At 41.4% G+C, this 17,090-nt stretch overlaps 2 protein-coding genes and 1 pseudogene across 2 annotated transcripts; 2 read left to right on the plus strand and 1 right to left on the minus strand.

The window, feature by feature from the left end:
• Positions 1–5,420: 5,420 nt before the first annotated feature.
• LOC115673605 (uncharacterized) lies at positions 5,421–6,123 on the minus strand (annotated as a pseudogene).
• Positions 6,124–10,860: 4,737 nt separating this feature from the next.
• On the plus strand, positions 10,861–11,724 carry LOC115673724 (uncharacterized). The gene has a single exon (XM_030595978.2). It carries the CDS (start codon positions 10,989–10,991, stop codon positions 11,442–11,444), a length of 456 nt encoding a protein of 151 aa, XP_030451838.1. The 5' UTR covers positions 10,861–10,988; the 3' UTR covers positions 11,445–11,724.
• Positions 11,725–16,336: 4,612 nt separating this feature from the next.
• Positions 16,337–16,777, plus strand: LOC115673606 (SKP1-like protein 12). The gene has a single exon (XM_030595817.2). It carries the CDS (start codon positions 16,337–16,339, stop codon positions 16,775–16,777), a length of 441 nt encoding a protein of 146 aa, XP_030451677.2.
• Positions 16,778–17,090: the final 313 nt, after the last annotated feature.

Raw genomic sequence — 17,090 nt, forward strand, 5'->3', positions numbered from 1 at the left:
GCTGACATTGTTTTCCAGCAGCTATGGCAGAACTACCGGGCAACAGCCATTGATACAATAAAATTGGAGGGTAGCTGAAGTTAATAGGGAGTCCTTGAAGGTATTCAATGATGCAACAGAGGCACTGTCCGCTAGAGTTGACCTCCAGGCAACCAAGCCTTGTCAGTCTTGTTCCTGTTTCACAGCTCTAGTCACGACAATGCGCACTCTAACAATACATCATATGACTTGTGCCAATGACAATGTACATGAACCAACCGTCTCGACAAGAAGAGACGTATGGGAGCTCTTCAACTTTAAAGACTATGTTAGTGTGCAAAGTGCACTCATTACGATCAGCGGGTCGGCACAAGAAACTCGTTGCTGTATCGATGGTGTTGTTGCCACCGAGAGGGAATGTCCATGTCCAACAAAAGGGTTTGTGTAAACTCAGGCTGCCAGACCGAGTATAGCCATGGAACTCTAAATTTTAATATTGTATTTTATAAGTAAATGTATGCGTTTTTTGTGTCATATATTCACAGTCAATTTTTTATGTTGGAAGATCTTATATATGTGTTGATATTATGCAATTGGAGCTGCGAAAATTATCACGAACTAATTTTAATAATTTTAAATTTACTATCAAATATCCTGTGAAACTTTATTAATTATTTTTGAAAATTTTAATTTATTGAGAAATTTTTTTAGATTAAATATAAAAAAAAGAAGAGAAATCACACGGCCCGTCAAGGTGATGGGCCGTGCCTGCTCATCTGTTTAGGTCGACGTAAGAATAATTGAGAAATTTAAATGATCATCCTGCAATGAAGTTCTGTCTCGATGTTTACTGTATCATAAATTGTTCTTTATTTTGCCGAGGTGAGACCCCAGCACATATCTGAAGGTTTCCGCGAATGTTCCTCTTCGTAAAGGTTGACCATAAACTAATAATAACTTAATAAGGTCTTAATAAATAAACTTTTAGCAGTCGCTTCGAATTAAATAACTACAATATGTGAGCATGCTCCCACTAAAAAAAATTCCACCACAATTAAATAAAACTAATAGTCAAACTCTCCCCTCATGCCTCAGATCAATCTACATTTTTTTAATAATATAAGAAGTAATAATAAAGTATATACAAAAAGAGAAAATTATAAAACTGGCGTGCAGATATTTTTTTATGTTTCCTTCATCAAGTATCACACCAATCTCAAGGACTGTAGCAAGACCCAAAAAAAAAAAAATCTCAAGGACTGTACACTTTATGAGTAGAATATATATGGATGATATTGTTGTTATTTGTGCTGGTGATATTGGGGAATTAAGCATCTGTCCGCATACAAGCAAGTGCACTAATAAATCATTAAATAAATTTATACGGAATATTTACAAAAAGTAAAATCGTATTCACATAAATACAAAGAGGTTTTATTTATAATTCGATTTGAATTGATTTCACGGAATAATTACAGCAAATGAGAATATGTCCATATAGAAGCTTTCGGATTCAGGTGGGGTCGTAGGGTGGAGCAGGTTGAATATTTGACTTGACGACATCCGTTGGTTTAATTGATGACGTGCCCATAATTTAAGTAGGAATTATGTATGAAGATGCAGTCTCAATTGACTAGATCTAAAGAGAAAATTCGGATTTAGTCCCTACCAAATTTATTCCTTTATGGTGCGATTCATTCTTGCAGTTGACGTTTGAGTGTCGATTGTGGTGACCGAGCATCTATGTATAGAACTAACTTTAGGGATATTGTAGCCATTTCATCTAAAGCATTGTGCATTGCATTTTGCATAAACTCTTAAGAAACATTAGAGTCATTTTGAATACACGTAGACCTGTTAAACGGGTGGGTCGGATCGACAATGATCCGACCCAAATTAAACTAATTTTCATGCAATTAAAATCTAGTGACCTATATTCGACCCGACCCATATTGTTAAAACACTTCCAAATTTAACCCAATCTAAAAAAACTCATACTTAAACTGAGGTGAGAGTGTGAGATCAAGTGAGGGTGAGAGAGACTGAAGAGAAAGACATAGAGGTGAGTTTGGTCTAAGTAAACTGTGAACCCATTCGAGACCCATATTGTTTTGAGCATTACCATTTTAAATCCATTTATAACTCATTTACTGAATATAACTAACTCATATAACAACTCAGTCAATTATATAGAGGTGGGTTGCGCCTAGCCGCTTTATGCAATGGGAATATAAGGGCTTTGGTGGCTAAACCTAATAAGCCACCTGGTAAGATATGAAGATCTTGAGTTGGAATTGTTTGGGGCTGGGCACCCCCCTTGACATTCTAGTCAGTTATAGCCCTCGTGGCTCTTGATAGGCCCAACTTGGTTTTCCTGATGGAGACAAAAAAGAAGAAAATTTTGTGGATCGAATTAGACGGCGTCTTAATTTTCCGAACTCCCTTTTAGTGCCTCCCGAGGGCATAACATGGGGTTTAGTGATTATGTGGAAGTCAGTTGAAGTGGTTTCGAACCCTAAGGAATACATAGACGTGATTAGCAAGAACTCAGCAAGTGGGTAGAGTATGAGAGTCACTTTCTTACATGCGCGTACAATTTTCCAGGATAAATCTTGTTATGGCAACATTTACGCACCATTTATGCCAACAATCAACTCCCTTGGTTTTGTATGAGCAATTTCAACGAGACACTTTACAAGTGGGAAAAGGTAGAAAAGAGGGAAGTGCACCATTACAAGCTTGTTGCATTCAAATAACTTCTTATCGATTGTTAGGGGTGTGCTTTTACCTGGGCAAACAATAGAGATGGACCAGCCAAGGTGAAAAAGAGGCGGATAGAGTCTTGTGTAACAGAGATTGGAGGGTTTTGTTCCCTAATGCTGAAGTTTTTGCTCTACCAGTTATTGGTTCTGACATAGCCCTCTACTTCTTTCCTTGCATCCGGTTCATGAGGAAAGGAAACAAGAATTTAAATTTAAAGCTTTTTGGCTGGAAGACCAAGAATGGGGAAAATTACCAAAACAGTCTTAAACCTATTGCAATTGTGCCAATTTAATCCTAAACCTTTTGCATTTATGTCAATTCAATCCATCCGGCCAATTTTAGCCGGCCGGCACTGATATGGACGCCAGCCGTCCGACCGATGCTGACGTGGCAAATTTTAATTTTTTAAATAAATTTTTAATTTTTAAAATTTTTAAAATTTTCTTTTTTTTGCTTTCCTTCTTCCCCTGGGGAGACTGGCCAGGGGCTAAGGCTGGTGAGATGGCCACTAGTGAGGCTCGCCCTCGCCTTCGCGGGTGAGGTCGGCCATGGCGAGGGTGAACTGGACCTCGCCCAAATCTGGCGAGGTCGATGGTGAGGTCACTAGGCGAGGTTGTCGCCCTCGCCATGGTCGACCTCGCCCTTGCCATGGCCGTGGGCAAGCTTCACCAGTGGCTAATGAGGTGATCTTGCTGGCCGTAGCCCCTGGCCAGTCGAGGGGAAGAAGGAAAGCAAAAAAAAAGGGAAATTTTTTTAAAAAAAGTCTTGAATTGGTCCAAAAAAAAGGTTTATGACTGAAATGACACAATTGCAATAGGTTTAAGACTGTTTTGGTAATTTTCCCCCAATAACGTAGTGAGATTATTAAGAGGACTTGGCACAACCCCCACTCGACTACAAGGAGTTTTACGGGTAAAATTAGTAGGGTTTCCGAGGCACTAACCACTTGGAGCAAAAAGAAAATTTCAAATGCTTCTCTTCAGATTGAGGTGTTGAAGAAGAAACTCACTGAAATAATTAACGGAATAGTGGGGACATTCCAAAGGGAAGAATACCAGGAAGTCGCGGAGGGAGTCAAAGCGTTGCTTACACATGCGGGTGAACTTGTCGTTCACATCGGTCAAGTGCTCGGTGTTCGTGACCCGAAAATAACAATCCGGATAGTTGTCCGATATATGCAGTTCGGGGGGCTGGCTGTGCCGACTGCCAAAATTGCCGCCGGGACTTTGCAATCCGATAAAGATCCCATCACCGCCGGGCCCGGTTCGAACAATTAGGGCAAAGAAGATGAAGCTCAGAAGGATGATGCTCAGCTACGAGAACATTTCGGTTGGTTGGTGAGACATATTAAGCTTCGCCGGCCAAGTTAGGAAAATCTATTGCTTCCCCAATTCTAGTATGTTTCGTTTAAGCGGATCGGCTTGGAGCTAAATGTCAATTCCTGGCCGACTGAATCTCATGTCTGGTTTCGACCCAAGAAAAAAATTTCATGTCTGGTGCGAGATGGAAAGCATCTGGTTATGGAATGGCCATAAGCTTGTCATTTCAAATCAATTATAAGGTGATAAATTAATCATCGATAACTAATGAAAATACCGAATTAAATATTGAATTGGATGAACAAATTTATGGAATGAGTATATTTATTACTATGGACATTATTGACTATTTTTAAAGAAATTATAAGCATGGTTTATTATAAGAACATATTGTGAAACACAAGCATAACGCTAATTTTACAGGTATTAGCTCAATTGATTAGTCGTGACTGTGGAGTAATGTTTGGTAGAGTATTTTATAATCCAACTATCTTGTGGTACTTTAGTAAACTTATAATTTTATTTTATGCAGGTACATCACAATTACAATTTGAAGTTATTAAAATCCTTTTTCCATTTCGTTTTCATAATTATATTAGCCACCGAAAAAAAAGAATCCTCATTTCGTTCTTTTCCATTCTATTTGAAACTATTTCTTTTTCATTCCATTTCCTCACTCGTGAATTCCATCTTCCCAAACACAATATCATAGTACTTAGCAGGAAAAAAAAAAAAGCTATAAGACTAACGCTTCGTCTATGCTAAATATAGTAAAGAAAAAGACTCAATTCACATTGATTTGCCATTTCGTAAAATCTACAAGATGCAAGTGTCCAATTTAGCCCTTGAAACAATTCCAATAGAATTTTCAATAGGACAAAACAATTAGAAAGACCCAAAGGGACATTAAGCCTGACAAAGTAGCATGCGAACAAGATAAAAATTTCACAAAAGAAAGAAATAAATGTGAAAATAAAAATTCTCCAAATTCGCCATTTGGCAAGCTATACATAAGTTGACCGAAAGGGACATTGGATTCCATGAAATAAAATGTTAACAAAGACAAAGGTGCACAAATGATTCCTCTTTGAATCGATTTTTACTTTTGGGAAATTATATGAGGTGTATGAACCACACCCAACAAGTGAGAGCAGAGGAGTGAGTGATCAGTGAGAGTGACGAGAGAGAAAGTGTGTGTGTGCACGCGAAGGGAAGGTAAAAAAAGAGGAAATCCGAAACCCGATCCGAACCGTCAAATTACCCAAATTCCTTTACTTATTTCCTGAATCGAATGAAACCCAAGCCGAAAAAACCCGAAATTTTCGGTTCGGATATTTTTCACAGCTCTAGAAGTGTTCGTAAAGCCATCAAGGGATTGTTGAATCAGCACACCTTGATATCCCTAACATGCACATGGAGGTGAATAATACCAATAGAGTAAGAAATTAAGAAGAAATGATACCCCCAAGAAAGCAAAAAGAAACATGGATGAAGGCCCGCGAAATTCTCTTGAGACGTGAGAAAGTTGATCGTCCTACACAAACCATAGCAGTGGGCTCGATTAAAGGCAGAATTCTCAGAGAATAAGAATCACAAGGAAGAACTATCGATACCGCTAAGTTATCTGCTGTCGGGGCAATCATTCCTCTCCCATCCCTTGAAAGTGAACAACCCATTTCTTCCAACTCTTGAGGATCGACAAAGAAATAATCCCCACATCGGCATTGATGAGAGAGCTGGAAGACATCTCCAGAATCTTCAACCATCGTATCCTCTAAGCCGACTTCTGCTGCTATCCTGTCTCGAAGCCTGCAGCTCACTATCATGAAGGCTTCCCAACTAGGCCTCACCGAGGACCTCCCGAGCTTTTTGTATCATCTGAAACTTATCTGCATTGCTCCTGTCAGCATAACCAATCTCAGAACTCCTCTGCAATTTATCCGGATGATAATTAAGGATGGAAGATTGATAACTCGCACGATTTTCTTCACAGCTCGCATTTTCTTTGACACTCGAAATGTCTGTACAATGTTTCTTTCACCGAATGCTGGCCAAGCACCATGGTTGAGAAGAGAAGTGGCTTGGAGCTGGTTACATTGCAAAATGCATACACAACAAAAAAATTTAATAAAAACCAGCGATACAATAATGGAAGAGAAATATAAACAGACTGTCTTCCAATTAAACTCAATCAAAGTAATCTCATTCCATACTCAACAGAACGCAAACTAAACCAAAACAAGACACTAAAGATTGCCTCCGTTGGCAAAAAGTGTGTTAACAGTGGTACTACGACAATTATGTTGTGTTAATGAAGTTTAGTCATCAGATGGTAATTCACAAATAGATGATTCCTGTTCCTTAATATGTGTACGTCGGCACTTGGCAATGTCACAGCCTGATATTGGTTATACCAACTAAGAACTCGTCTAAGTGCAAATCAAACCAAAATTCTGATGGGAGAATGTCCTAGAGAAAATTTTTTTAATTTCACTTTCTTAATCGTAACGAATAGAAGTGACATCTTGTTCTCCACATAGTGGCTATGTCAGGGCAGAGCAGAAACCAAACAAAGAGAACATTCAAATGAGTAACTCTATAATCTATTGTCGAAATCCGCGGAAGTCATCTCTAAAGCTCCAATGTCCTACACAACTGCCCTACACAGCTAATGCACGCAACTTGAAGATAAAGATGAACTCCAACATAGAAAGCAACTAAGTACCCGATGCGACCAACTTCATGCTCAGCCAGTCAAGGCCATAGCCAATCCTTTCTTTGACAAAAAAGCTGCAGCATTCACATTACGATTAAAACCATGAACACCAAAGAGGAATGATTCTCCATTGACTTTTCACTCCACGAGTTCAGTGGAAAACAACCATCACTAAGAAGCAAGACCTCTAAACATCAAGCACAAGATAACAAACTTCAGCTACGGAAACCCTAAGTCCAAGAAAGTCAACTTCAAAACTTAATGCAGGCCTCAACTACATCAAACCGCGATTGAACCACAAATCGAGATTCTTACATTTGTATTTAGGGATAAAGAAAACGTCCAAGCCTAATAATGTGAGCAGCTGCAGTGATCAGATATCTTACTTCTTTTCTCTTTGAATTATGGGGAAGATAGACCGGAAAGAAAGATGCTAGACTGTTGGGAAGTGCTTCTTTCTTATCCTGTCTTCACTGCTTGAAGCGAGGGTAGGTTGAGTTGAAGCGTAAGAATAGTCTCTCCTTTCAAGAAACCTAAGAAATATCATAGACAATATATTCATAGACATCTGCAGCTGACCACTAACTACCACAGGAAGGACAGATCATATTTAGAGCCGATTATCAAAGCCAATTGCTACAATAGTAAATGTATACAGCATCATTCTCCGATAACCTAGCTTCGCAGCAATCAGCAATCACATCCATCATCCGCTTAAGTATGCCATCAAAGCCAAGGGATCTTGTGTTCGAATCCCACATTCCCTTTCCTTAATTGTCAACTGCACTGCACGTCAAGTAGTTCACATGTTATAGCTCTCTCGTCTTTCTGCTAATTTCATGCGCGGTGGGAGTATTTTAGAATTTATCATACACATTTAAGTCGTTATCCTATAGCTTAGCTTTTAAATGATACTGGATTATGGCATAAAGACGATCAACAGAAGCACCAGCTCCGACCAAGGCACCAATGGCAAAAATGAGTTCTTTCGATCAATATTTACTTGTATTTTCCCTGCACACAATGCGGTTCACGCAAGCAAGAAAGAATTAAATTAAACTCAGTTGCAGTGGTAGGGTTTGGGCAATACAAGTCTGTTGGTTTGCGGAAGCGTGGCTAGTTTTGTAAGTAAGTGGGTGATTTGGTGAGTGCAAGTGTAGGTGCGTAGACTTATCGAGCAACAATAGGACAAGGACTTTTATTATTGTATTGGAGATGAAAGGTAATGGAAGGCTTGGACATGGGACTTATTAGTTTTCTTCTGCTGGGCGTTTTCTAATTCTAGCCACAATCTCTAGCTACTAAACACTTCATCTAGCGGATTCTAGATTGTAGTTTAGTAAATCTGGGAAATTCTAGAAAATAGATCAATAAATCCACACTCCTCCCTGATCCGTTTTCGTGATTCTCCCAGTATGCTTTGTCTCATCTCGTACTTTGCTGGAAATAATTCTTGTAATTTGCTTCATACCTTTTCCGCGGTCTTCGCTCCAAGAACCCTTGCATCCTTTAGTAGTTACTCTGTCTGAATACTTCCACTTGCCTTCGAATTTACATATTTTTTTCAACAATGTCCCTTATGTCTTGAGCCATCAAAATGTTTCAATAATCATAATTGTACCCATCAAAAGTAAAGATGGGTAGTTTTTGTGAGGCACGTTTACCATAGTTTTGACATTGGAAATATAGTTGGCTGTTTTTTTACAGAGGTTGCAGGACAAACGTCTAATATCAACTCAACGGCACTGTTGAGTTTTTTGTTTTTTATAGAGGTTGGTTAGGACAAATATCCGATACCAACCGAACAACCACTCTCTAACTTTGGCTCTGACTCTAACTCCAGCTCTGGCTTTGTTGGCCTCACTCAGGCTCTGGCTCCGGCTTTGATTTTAGTTGAGGATAGTGAACCATTTGAACGTGCCCAACTCCGATACCATGTTAAAATTTGGGGATGCACAAAAACATGGTTCTGACATTGATAATAATTTGTGTTTTGATGTGTGCTTTGTGCTTTGATGCGTGCAAGTGTACGTGTGTATGGTCTAGTTGATGTAGAGGAATGGACACGGCTAGGATACTTTGAGGAATATACGGAAGGCAGGTTTGTGGGACAAGGATAGTTTTACTTGGTCGGATTAACAAAATGGTGTTACATATAGGAGGAAAAGCCAGCGAGGAGTTGGGCGCCGAGTTGCCTGAGTTGGTCCGACCGAGACGACCTTTGAGCTGTGTGTGTGTGTGAGAGAGAGAGAGAGAGAGAGAGAGCTGTGGCTGAGGACTGGCCGATTTGGTACTTGGTATGTTTATGGAGGCCAAAGTAGGAAGAAAACCGCAAGGGGTAGGAATAAAGGGTGCTGACTGCTTGGACTGGGGGGACCTTGGGTGGGTCTTGGAGTCGTGGCTTTGTTTTGTTTTGTTCTTTAGTAAAAATGCATAAACTTTCGACTAAGATAAATGTTTGTTTTTTCTTTGTTACTAAAAGAATATGAACATGTTTATACAATGTTTGGTTTCTAGGAAGAAATTCGTATAGTGATAAAGAAAAATGCCGAGCATTTATCTTATCTCGCCATCCAATTATAGTTATGAATTTTATTACCAATTCATAATACAGTGCGAAAATGAAAAGTAATAGCTCGCGGGCCTATGCGTGCAGGAAGACTTGTGTCTATCTTACACTAACTCAAAGTGAGGCACACACTAGTTGTGATTTAAGGCTTGTAATTTTCTGCTTTTTCATCAAATTTTAAAATATGATTCAAATTTTAGAAATTTACACATAAACCTATGTGTCAATATTTACATATGATAAAAATGTCATGTGCTTAAGATAGAAAAAAATCAAAGTGTGTACCTCGTGAGGTTTGACAAAAGTAAAAAATGACAAAGTAATAAAGCACCCCAAATTGACACTAAATTGGAAAGAGCAAAGCCAATAAAGTGGGAGAGGTGGTGAATTTGGACGAGAGAGAAATTACCTTTTTGTGCATGCATTTAGTTTAATAACCTTCCATCAAATTCGCCCTAAATAATAAACCATTTTTTAATTAAGGGCAGGCAGATGGAATTTAATGGGAAAATTTGTCCACGAAAATCACTGACAATTCTTTTAATATGTAGGAAGATGAGGGACAAAAAAGTAGAAATAAAAATGTAGCCTAGATTGATCTTTTGTAGTGAGGTAGGCAAGCTCCGCACTAATAAAACCCAATTGGGTGACCCAAATATATAATAATTTTGACTTGACGACGTGAGGAATCAGGTAAAAAACTCAATCAAAATCCGGTTGGGTAAGCCCAAATCTTATTTGTTTGCACTTAGCTGCGTGAGGAATTGAACATTTGTGCGTCTAATCTGCAAACACCAGTCCACTCCTTACCACATAAGTCGATTTCTCGACATTAACTTGGAGAAATTATCGTGTAGTATGTAATTAAGCCAAGCCAATTATACAACAAAAAACAATAAGAATTGTATGAATCCCAAAAGGAACACAAAGTTTTTTAACATTCTTTTGTAGCATCGATATTGTATCTAAGATTCTTTCGTTTTGCTCGCCAATGTCCAATGTCGGCAAAGCATAATTCTTTTACAGCAGAAAGTTCAGTTTTAGATAGCAGATTAAGCTAATACACCACTGCTCATTGGACAAACCCATCACTCTTACTTCAACATGATGCTAAGTGGAAGCTCGAAATCAAGTTTAATTAAAGTTTCTTGAAATCAAGAATAATTATTTATTGTAAATCATAAATTCTTGAATGAGTGATTCCGTAATAATTTATAATAATTTGTTATTTCGTTTCTTTCATCCAATTATTTCTCATTGAGAAATGAAACTTGTGATGTTCAGTCGTAAATAAGTTTTGGACCATTCGACTAGCTAGGACGATGGTACCTAACAATGCTTTTCACCAAACAGCTAGCATAGGATAAAACTAAAAAGAGGATAACAGACTCAGTGTTAATCATGCTTCATCATTCTCAGCATTACACACACAACATGATCATCTCCCACTAAAAAACACTCTCTCTCTTTCTCTCTCTCTCTCTCTCTGTGAACCACTTATCTTTCCTTGCACTTTAAGCCTCCTCCATTTTAATACCACTTCACAGAGAGACCCCAGGGAAAAAGAGGAAAACACAAGTACCCATCAACCGATACTGCACACAAGAACACATCTACCAAAAAACTCGAGGAAGAAAGAAGCATGAGCTCGGTCTGCATATCGAGCTGCCTCAACGACGCGCGTGCTGTGCAGGCTCCGGTCCGGGCCACCTATGTGAACCTCTACAAGTGGCCCGAGTCCGACGCAGAGTTCGTGAGATCGGTGAGCTCCAACAGGCGTGCAGGCGGCAGTGGCGGCAGGACCATCGATCACCACGCGATCCACGCTAGGGTGGTGGACAGCATCTCCTGCAGGCAAATGTACCTAAGGAGCTACCCGCTTTCCAGAGAGGAGAACGCCTTGCCAGACAACGAGACCCGGTGCTTCAGTCGTCGCCGCAGAGCAAAAGGAAGTGAAGGCGATAAGAAGAGGAAGGAACGGCGTCGTAGAAGAAGGTGCGTGGCGTTGAGGAAAGTGAGGGAAGCGTCTTGGACTGCCATGTTCAGGATCTTCCACAGGCTGCTCTCGTGCTCCGCCAGTGTAGACGTTGTTGACTGAAACCCTTTATTCTTTTTTTGTTCTTTGATTGTTTTAAAGCTTTTTCTATGATATAAAAGCAGAGGGAGAACATATCTGGTTCGAGCTATGAACGCTTTGAGATTGTCTTTTCCCTCTGTGCCTTTCTTTTTTTGGCCTCTTCTTGAGTTTAATTTATAGAAGTTAATTCGTTCTCTTCTTGTTTTTCTTCCTCTTTTAGTGTTCCCTTGTTGATGGACATCTGAGGGAGAATGAAGCTATGGTGTTATACTTAAGTAATGGAGGGAGAATTTGATGTGTATGTGATGTCGCATTTGGGAGAGAACTTCTGTGGTGAAAACATAGAATTCCATTTTGTTTTGGTCTGTCTTTTGTGTCGTGAGCATAAGCGACATGTGGGTAAAGAAGCGACTGCGTTTGGACATATCGAGTTGACATATAACTCTTCTCCAATAAAAGTTATATGGAATTCTGCTAACTGAAACTACAAAACTGATTAAAAAGACTGCAAACCAAATAACTTATCATTGTCCAGAATTTAGTTCGAACTATAGGCATTAGGCCAGGCTGAAGAGGCAGAGGAGGCAGGAGGCAAGGCTCCATACACCTTAACCAACATTTTATATCTATGAGAAACGACAAGTTCAGAACAAGTGATGGTTTCCCCTTTTTCTGACTTCCTGTCCACAGTCAGGAAGAATGAAACCCACCCAGGAGAAGTAACATCTCCACAGTCTAAGTGTCTATGATCAACTTCCTTGAGATTAAACAAAAAATAATTGAACTGATGCTGCATGTCCAGGTCTCAAAGTATAATGCAGATATAATAACAAAAGACGAGTAAAGCAGGAATGCTGAACTTTGACATGAACGAGCCAATGCAGATGGGTAACATCAAGAATTATCCACAAGAACCTAAGCATGCGAATTGCTCATGCCAGACCATCAGATTTCTCACTGTTTTGCGTAGCCTAGCTAGCTTTCTTGAGAATCCGTGTGGACCATGTTATCTAAAGAGAACATAAGCTTAGTACGAAGACACAAAACAAGGTAAAAAATCATCCCAAAAAATAAGAAAGACGAGAAGGACGTTGACCTCCCATGTTCATCAACCATCATGCCTTCCATTTCCCTAATGGGATCGTCCACGGCACGTTCAGCACGAGAAGGACGTTTGTGTGAGGATCCATTAGTTGTTTCATCGTTCGACACTCCAATGTCATCCATGTACTGACGAAGAATAAATTCAGGCAAGATTTTCCTCTCAAGCCACAACCGTAAAACCTAATAAGGAGGGAGGATTAACTCTAGGGAGAAAAACGAACTTCCCCACCAAAATTTAACCCCCAAAAAAAAAAAAATGCCTTGAGACATTGGCCGTGATTTTCACGAGCAGCAGCTCCAAGAAGATACGATAAAGCTGCTTGAACAGAGGAACGTATGATGCTCCCGCAATACCTAAAGTTTGTACAAAACCACTATATAAATACTCGCTTGTCTTGCTGCTTCCGGAAATCCAGAGTCAATAAACGAAAAAATCTGGAGACTAATCCTCGAATTAATGACCTTGTTGTGGTCGGATTTTACTCTGACAAATGTACCATTTAGAGCTATATAGCCTTTTGACCTTGTCTTCTTTTCTTTCTGTTTGGCTAGGAAAATGAATTGAAATAAAAGGAGCAGTCACAAACTCTGCAATCTCTGCATCCTTGGTGGGGCAGAGGAACAGGTACGAAAACTAGTCACTTCTGTCCAATCTGGTTTAGGCTTTATCTTCAAAATTGCTTGTAATCATGCCTCTTACTCAATAGAAAGTCAAAAGCATTTCGGAGATATACTATTTCGTGCTTTGAAAATTTAGGACCATTCTACCATATCATTCAGCCAGACCAAGAAAACCCCTCCCCCAAGTTTAAAGAAGCTCCTAAGTTTTGAGTGATAAAAAAAGGAGGTTCCTACTTATTTCATGCCAAAACAACAATTTTTTTTTCTTTTCTCTTTTCTTTTCTTTTTTTTGTTTCGCCGTCAACCTCCGGCCGTTCGCCGGTCCGGCGACCGGCCAGAGGCGAGGACCGGCGAGGTCGGCCCTGCCGGCAGCTGGCGAGGCTCGGCCTCTCCCAGCAACGGCGAGGCCGACCTCGCCATCGGCCCCGCCGGCTGCCGGCGAGGTCGGCCTCGCCCAGCAAGGGCGAGGCCGAGCCTCGCCAGATCTGGCGAGGCTCGGCCCCGCCGGCAGCTGGCGAGGTCGGCCTCGCCCAGCAACGGCGAGGCCGACCTCGCCATCGGCCCCGCCGGCAGCCGGCGAGGTCGGCCGAGGCTGAACCTCGCCGTTGCTGGGCGAGGCCGACCTCGCCAGCTGCCGGCGGGGCCGAGCCTCGCCAGATCTGCTGAGGGTCTGCCTCGCCGGCGGCCGGCGGGGGCGAGCCTCGCCAGATCTGGCGAGGCTCGCCCCCGCCGGCCGCCGGCGAGGTCGGCCTCGCCCAGCAACGGCGAGGCCGAGCCTCGCCAGCGGCCGGCGGGGCCGACCTCGCCGGCCCTCGCCTCTGGCCGGTCGCCGGACCGGCGACCGGCCGGAGGTTGAAGGTGAAAAAAAAAGAAAAAGAAAAAAAGAAAAAGAAAAAGAAAAAAATTCGAAAAATAAAAATAATATTAAAAAATTGGATGAATTGTAAACGGGGTAGATTTGGGACAAAAGTAAAAGTTTGGGGTTTTTTATGAGACAAAAAAAGTTTGGGATATAATTGGGACAAAGGTTAAAATTGGGGATTTTAGGGAATTGGGCCTTATTTCATGCCAAAACAGCTAGAGCAGAGCCCTGTCCGCTTAATTGATGGCGGCTTGGACAAGCGGGAACTTAGTCAGGGGATGACGAGAAGTTATCAAGGGGTAATAGCGTGGCGGATGATCCGGCAACAACCATCTCTTTCTCTCTCTCTCTCTAATGGCGTCTCGAACCAGATCTTCCAACAAGCTCATTCGCTAGGCGTCATACTTTCGCTTCAAAAATACGATATCGATTGCCTTTATGGAAGACGATGTCATTCTCGGTCCCAACTTCAAAACTCTTCCTCCTCCTTCATGCTCCAGCGAGTGCTTTTCACGGCATATTGCAGCAAGGTCCCCTGATTGATCACGATCGGGTGGATTCCAAGGTTTTCCGGTGTTCGACGATAGGTTTTTCCTTTGGTAGCGTCGTTTGGAACAGCATATGGGCTCCAACTTGGAAGAGATCTCACATCGATCAGGCTCTCGAGCTCTGCTGCGTGCCCCTGCACGTTAATTACAACATGCCCGCCAGTTTGAGGTCCTTCTGGTCGCCCCTCCATGCTGCATTGTTTTTTTCCTTCCAGTGGGGCCAATCTCCATGGCTCTTCTTGACATGCATGCGCTTACTGGCCACAGGCCCTCTGAAGACGCGTTTATCCTCGGCAGGTCTTCTTCATTCTGCCGTTATTTCTCCGATCTCTCTTATGAAGACCTTCGCTACGATGCTGCTACAAAAGGAAAACAGATTGAAGAGGTAGTCGTACTCGTACTCGTTGTCGGCTTTGTTTTGTACCCAGCCATGGAAACCACAAGAAAAGGAAACCTTCCTCTCTAGTTCAGACGTCTCAGCAAGAAGGAGGAAGAGGAGGAGAAGAAGATGGCGAATCGCTCAATCTGGTGTGGATTGATTTGAAAATTTTGGGGTAAGAAAGGGATGGAGATGATTGTTTTTTTTTTTTTTTTCGGTCAATCCTATTTTAATTCTCAACTTACTTTCAGACCTTTGCTCTGCCTCTTGCAGCGTGTGAGAGTCGAAACCCACATATGAAACTACACGTCTCCACTCTTGGGCCCCTGAGAAGGTGGGGATTCAAATTTCCTATCTCCCCTTTCCAAATAGAAAGAATGGCCACTAGGGCAACCACTGCCCCGGTGGTTGGACGGAACGATTGTTGAGTTGGCTACAATCTAGGAAAATGATTTTGGGTACCGAAAGTTACCAAATGGAGGCATATTATGCTTGGCTTGGGTTTGAGCTGTAACTAAACTATTTGGGGGACCTTTGCTTTCGATTTTTCCTTTAGCATCTCCTAATTTTAACAACAATATAATTTTTATTGTATAAAACATAGAGAATCTTCTCCTTTTTCAAGGAACACGATCGCTTATTTCTTCCTTCGAATATCCTTAATTAATTACTCAATTTTACAAAGATCTTATGCATGGACGATGCTCAAATTTGGATATTTCCGATCTTGTAGCTAAGGAGATTTCGAATTATGAGGATAGAGATCTTCTAAATTATGCACAGGCTCACGTCAAATTTCACCTCCAAATGATCGAGACACCAACTCTTTGATCTCCACGAACATTTGAGACGTTGATTATAAATGCCAAACGCAAATACTCTTTTTTTTTTCTATCTCGAATTTTTACCTCTTAACCATAAAATATTTTCAGAGGGTGACGGCACCCGAGAAAAGTAAATTTTATCGGCCTCCGAATTTCTTTTTAAAGGTAAAGTGATGACTTCGAGGGATAAATACTTTTGACTCGAAATATAAGCTTCGTCGGAGCGCTCACGCTTCATATTTCTAGATCCACGGATTTGGGGTGATTTTTTTCCTTATTTTACCAATGTAAATCTCCTAAGGATATAGGTCAAAACAAAATATTTTCGTTATTTGTTGAAAAGGAAAACATTTTCCTTTTCGACTCATTCCTCAAGCAGTGCAAATTACTGATATTTTTTGCGAAACCAACAAACAGAACCATCGATAAATTAGTTTCGCCTAACGTAACCTTTAAGAATTGCCGTCTCTCTCTCTCCTCTCTCTCTTATTGCCTTGCCTTCTCTCTGATAAAATTTTCCCTTAAAGATTTTTCCTTGGGACCTCGCCTTTCCAGTGGGCATCATCGATCGATCGATGACGACGACGACGGAGGGAAGCGCTAGGGTTTATCGGCTCCAGTCCTACCAAGGCCAAGTCTTCCTGGTCGACAAGGACGTGGCCTTGCAAATACCATTGGTGAGGCGGCGACAGGCGGAGGCGGAGGCCGGCGGGGTCATCCTGATGGAGGCATCCGACACGAAATCGCTGGGGAAGGTTCTCGAGTGGTGCGAGATGCACACGCCGGAGAAGAAAGCCACCGTCCCCCCGGACGAGCTGCGGAAGTGGGAAGACGGGTACATCGACCCTTGCCGCTGCCCCATCAGGCTTCTCATCGCCGCGGCCTTCATGGAGTTCGAAGAATTGGAGCATTGGCTGTCCAACAGGATCGCGGCTAAGGCAATAGCCCTTGCAGGGAAGGACCCGGATGAAATGTTGAGACAGATTCGCGCCAGAATTAGTAGCTTAGGTTGTTAATAGCATGTCTTGTATATTTCCTGGTTTCCTTTCCTTTCCTATGGGTCTTGGATGTGGTCTTGGATGTTACCTTCGCTTTCGCTATTAATGGGGATGATGATGATGATGATGATTATTATTATTATTATTAAAACGCGCTCTCCTCCAGTTGTTGGATAGGTCACAGTCTTCAAGATTAGTGCTTCCAAGTAATGGGATGATAAGATTCTGGCTTGTTGCTTCCTTAGGTGCCTGCCGAGATTCTCTTTCGCAAAGGCTTGCTCTAGGTTTTTCTGTCATTTCCTTTTCTTATTTCTTCTTTGAGGAATCTGGA

This window comes from Syzygium oleosum, unplaced genomic scaffold, assembly GCF_021117445.2.
Source record: "Syzygium oleosum isolate NSW1041296 unplaced genomic scaffold, Sole_v2.1 Sole_v2.09, whole genome shotgun sequence".
Lineage (NCBI taxonomy): Eukaryota > Viridiplantae > Streptophyta > Magnoliopsida > Myrtales > Myrtaceae > Syzygium > Syzygium oleosum.